At 46.9% G+C, this 4,667-nt stretch overlaps 1 protein-coding gene across 1 annotated transcript in view; it reads left to right on the top strand.

Moving 5' to 3' along the window:
* Positions 1-4,176, top strand: part of CLDN18 (claudin 18) — a 21,054-nt gene extending 16,878 nt beyond the window's left edge. The window contains exons 4-5 of the mRNA XM_014591441.1: positions 937-1,047; positions 2,046-4,176. Coding sequence (XP_014446927.1) covers positions 937-1,047; positions 2,046-2,217 — 283 coding nt within the window. The 3' untranslated portion in view covers positions 2,218-4,176. The remainder of the gene's footprint in view (positions 1-936; positions 1,048-2,045) is intronic.
* The last annotated feature ends 491 nt before the right edge of the window (positions 4,177-4,667 follow it).

The following is a 4,667-nucleotide window of genomic DNA, read 5'->3' as shown; positions in this document are numbered from 1 at the left end:
GTGTGGTGCTTCTGAAGCGCATCGAAGGTGTACTGTCATAGGCCGCCGAGCTCGGCACGCGCGTTGCTGTCTTCGGACTGTGGGTCTAACGTTCCCCCTTTGTGTAGTGGACTTTAAACCGGAGATCTAGTGAGCCTGGTGTTCCACAGACAGTCCCAGCACTCTTCCAGGAATGTGAAGGGAAACCGTTGGGGGAAAGGGGCACCCACCCCACTGAGCTTCTCCTTTTCCTTGGGGTTCTTCGAAATGGAGGCCAAATTATCAGCTACCGTCACAATATCTTTAATATCCTAAAAGTTTCTGGTCACTGAGGATTTGAAGATACCACTCTCCACCATTCAAAAATATCCACTGGAATCCTAATTACTTATTCTCAGGAGATGTTCTCGATTCTGTCCTGATATAACCCAGTCCTGTTGAAGGCAGCCTTCATGGAGGAAGGGACCCAGTTTTAGAGCCAGACCATCCCGGGTTAGAATTCTAGTGTGTGCTGGAACAGAAGCACCAAGAGGGCAGGCCTCCAGTCACCTTTCCCAGCCCTATCTCCACGCCAGGGCAGCGTAAGGCACATGGAAGGAGTTCCGCTCATACTGGTGGGACACAGGAATGAAAGATGAATGGTCACTTCAACCTGGTTCTCTCTGACGATAACACTCCTACTGCATGGATAGTCACAAGGGGTTCTTGAGAAATAGAAAATGAATTCTCCTTGGTCCACAGAGAGAACCCAGAGACCCACAATGCAGTTCCTTGAGACTGATTCCCTCTCTCTCCAGCTTCTCTTGCCAAGCCTTTCAGATTCTCCTCTTTGCTGCTGGGGAGGGTGCGGGGGTGGAGAGTCCCCAAGGGGGGATGGGGAGGATGGACTTGGCCAGTACCAAGGGCAGTGTGGGGAGTTGAGCCCGCCACATTCACAGCCGCCATCTCCCTACTCAGGTACACCTTCGGCGCTGCCTTGTTCGTGGGCTGGGTCGCTGGAGGACTCACGCTCATCGGAGGCGTGATGATGTGCATCGCCTGCCGGGGGCTGGCCCCAGATGAAACCAAGTGAGTCTCCTGTCCCAGTGCAGTCGGCTTTCCATCTGTTAGGAGCCCATGGGAACATGTCATTTGCAGCTGGAGGGATTAGTCTAGGTATATGGTAGGACTTTATTAACCATTGTTTCATTGAATCTTCTGTTTTATGGGGAACCTAAAAAACAGAACAGGAATATTTTGGAATGAAAAGACTTAGGGCAATCCTATCATACTTGGGGAGGACAGTGGGGGGATCCCTCCAGGTTCCTTACAGCTCTAGAATGCTGCAACTCAGTGGTTCTCAGCTGGAAGCAATGTGGGCCCCCAAGGAACTACTTGGCAATATCTTAAGACACTTCTGAGTGTTCCAGTTTGGGGAAGGTGGGGGTGAGGGATGGAGCCGATACTGTCATCTAGTGGGTAAAGGCCACAGTGCACAAAACTGCCCCACAATAGGAAAGCATTCCCTCCAAAATATCAGTAGTTCTCAGCTGCTGTTGAGAAACCGTGATGTAGTTCCATAGGTGGACTGAGAGCTGGGAGAGCTGGATTCCAGGGTGGGTCTACTGCTAACGAGTCCTGTAACCTTCAGCAGGGAGTATGCCCTTTCTGGGTCCCTAGTACCTTATCCTTAAAATAGCAGATTAGAGGCGATGGGATGCACATAGATACCTTCCAGCTCACACATTCTAGATGCTGCTTTGGTCTAACAATGTTTCCTAGACACTGTTTCTTGTTCATCTGGCTAGTGAGGAAACTCACTAGCCACTACCTACTAGCTCACCAAATCTCTAACCCCAAACTCAAACTCAAATACAAATACAGATCCTCTGTTCCACTGCAGAGGCAGAAAACCAGTATCACAAAGACCAGGGTGACCAGTTGTCCCAGTTTGCCCAGGACTAATAGTTTCCAGGGATACTGGATTTTTGGTGCTAAAACTGAGACAGGCCAGGGTCAATGGGGAGGTTGATCCTTCTACCAAAAACATCCTTGGTCACTAATTTTTCTTTCTCTCTTTCTTTCAGCTACAAAGCCGTGTCTTATCATGCCTCCGGCCACAACGTTGCCTACAAGCCTGGGGGCTTCAAGGCCAGCACTGGCTTTGGGTCCAACATGAAAAACAAGAAGATATATGAAGGGGGTGCCCACACAGAGGACGAGGCACAGTCTCACCCCTCCAAGTATGACTATGTGTAATGCCCCCAGAAACCCTTGGCATGGACAGAAGAAACCCCCAAAGAGAGCTCACCCAGAAAACAAGGAGATTATTCCTTGATTCCTTACTGCTTTTGACTCACAGTTGGAAGTTAGGAAAGCCTTGATTCTATCTGTGGGGAGGCCAGATGGTCTTACCCACATGTATCTGTCTCTAAATATTCCATCACCAAACAGCTGAGTTATCATTTATGAATTTAGAGGCTATATCTCTCATTTCCTAATCCTCTATTTCTTTTTTTTTAATGTAACCTTGCTAATCTGATGATAGAATAGGGCTTGAATTCTTATCTGACACTTTGATGATTTAGACAGAATACCCCTCCTCCTTCCAGTCAATAAACTCATTGATGATCTAGTTGCCAGTTTATCCCCCCTAAAAAAAAAATTAGGGGAAAAAAAAGTAGAGTAGATCAAAAGACAATATTTTATTCTATTTGATTTTTGCCTCCCAACCCCCAACTTGGCTACTAATAGAAACTAACTGCAGAAGTGATTGAAGGAAGATATTTGTGATCTCTCCAGCCCATTATCTGAGTTTTCTTACACCGTGATCTGAAAAGTTACCATACCAAAGTGATTTTCAGTTTGAGGCAGTCAAGCCTTTCTGCAGCTGTTGGCATCTGCTAATTCCAGCAAGACCATCCCAGGGGGTTCAGAGCTCTCCACTGGAGGCCCTCTCTCTGAGGCAGGTCAGAAATTGTCCCTAGGAAAATGAGAAAAAGAATATTTTTTTTGTAATCAAAATACTAAATATAGTTGGAATAAAGCATGTATTAGGAAAATGACACATTTTTCTCTGTGAACTAGCCCACCTCTGTACATAGATAAAAGAAAATGGAAAAAAAAATTGCTTTGACATTGTCTATGGTATACTTTGTAAAGTCACACTGAAGTCCAAATTCCATGAAAATCTCACTGATCTTAATTCTTTCCCTTTGAAGTTTCCTTGACTCTGATTATGTGTGATAATAAGTGTAACCTATGTGAAAAACAAATAAGGGAGCACCACAAGTCCTAGAAAGTAGGTTAAAGTAGGTTAAAACCAGTTCTCTAAAAAACAACACGAAACAAAAACCAGTGAGCCTGAATGTAATGCTACGTTTCCACGTGATGCAGGTCCATACTTGCCTGCCTACAGGCACCTGTCGGTTGACAGTGGCACTTACTTGGTGCTGTGGCCAGTTTTGTCACTCTGAGAGCTGTCCCCTTCAATGAGTTCACCTAAAGTGGGTGGAACTGGATGTCGAGGCAGAACTGAAAGCTCTTTGCAGCCACACACCTGTCCTGTGCTTAACATCGACACCCTTTTGGGCAGAAGGTCTAAACTCCCTCTGGATACCAGAATTCCAGTGAGCAGAGCCAGAATAAGGCCCCAGGAAATGAGAGTAAGGGCAGCTTATAAAACCTCCCCAATCTGGGAGAAGCAAGGGTCCTAGGGAAATCCGATTATGGGTTATTGTTTGGAGGAGGAGGGAGCCCTTACATCAATTGTGTGTAAGAAGGTGGTCTCCAAGGGGATTGGCGAACACCCACAGAGTCTTCAAGCTGAACCGACAGTGTCTGGGGAAAGGCTGAACATGTCCCATTGAGCAGGGAGGAGCTGTGTTCACCAAGATCCAAAGCAATAAACTCGGAACTCTTCCCACTAAGACAGCAATGGTTTTAGGCCAAATCAGGGAGGATACTCTTAGAACTTGTTGCCTGAGGTGGGGTAGAGATGAGCAGATAAATCAAGGAAAGGCAAGCTGGGGATGGAGACTGTTAAGGCTTCTCATCATTTGAGTTGAAGGTCGTGCCTTTGAGTTGAAGACCATGAGGCTCCATGAGGAGGCTCTCCCACCTCCCTCCAGAAAGTCCCTCGTCAGCTCTGAGGCCGTGAGATGGGGCTCAGCTGGTTTTCAGTGAGCACATTCTCTAGACAACATTTCATTATTTGAAAGCCTCCATGTGTTTAGATTGTGCTTTGTGTTGTGTTGTTGTGGCTCTCTTCTTGTACATGCATTGATTGTTGACCTACAAGTTTTGTTACTAAATATTAAAAACACTGTTATCTCACATTTGAATCACGTCTGCTGTTCTTCTTCAGCTTTGGGAAGTGGAATGGGAAGTCCCAACACCCCACAGATGAATCAGTGTGTCTTCCCGGGAGTGACTGCCTGCAGAATCTGTCTGTTCAACTGCAGCCTACCTGCCTGGAGCCCAGCGAGGCCTACTGGCCCCGTTAGTAGTTTCTGCAAGTTGGGAAGCCGCAATAGAAGGCGGCTCCCAGAGTGCCCAGTCATGAAGCACAGGGTCCAAGAACCAAGTCTAGCCTGCCTGCCTCCGAGTGCACCAGCCTAAGTATTTAATGTCACCGACTATCCATGGATCAGAAAAACAAAGAGGCTGATGCCTGCCCTTAACCAGCTCAATAACTTGTTCTCACTGAG

This window comes from Tupaia chinensis, unplaced genomic scaffold (genome assembly GCF_000334495.1).
Source record: "Tupaia chinensis unplaced genomic scaffold, TupChi_1.0 Scaffold000574_1, whole genome shotgun sequence".
Lineage (NCBI taxonomy): Eukaryota > Metazoa > Chordata > Mammalia > Scandentia > Tupaiidae > Tupaia > Tupaia belangeri.
This window is presented reverse-complemented; position numbering and strand designations above follow the sequence as displayed.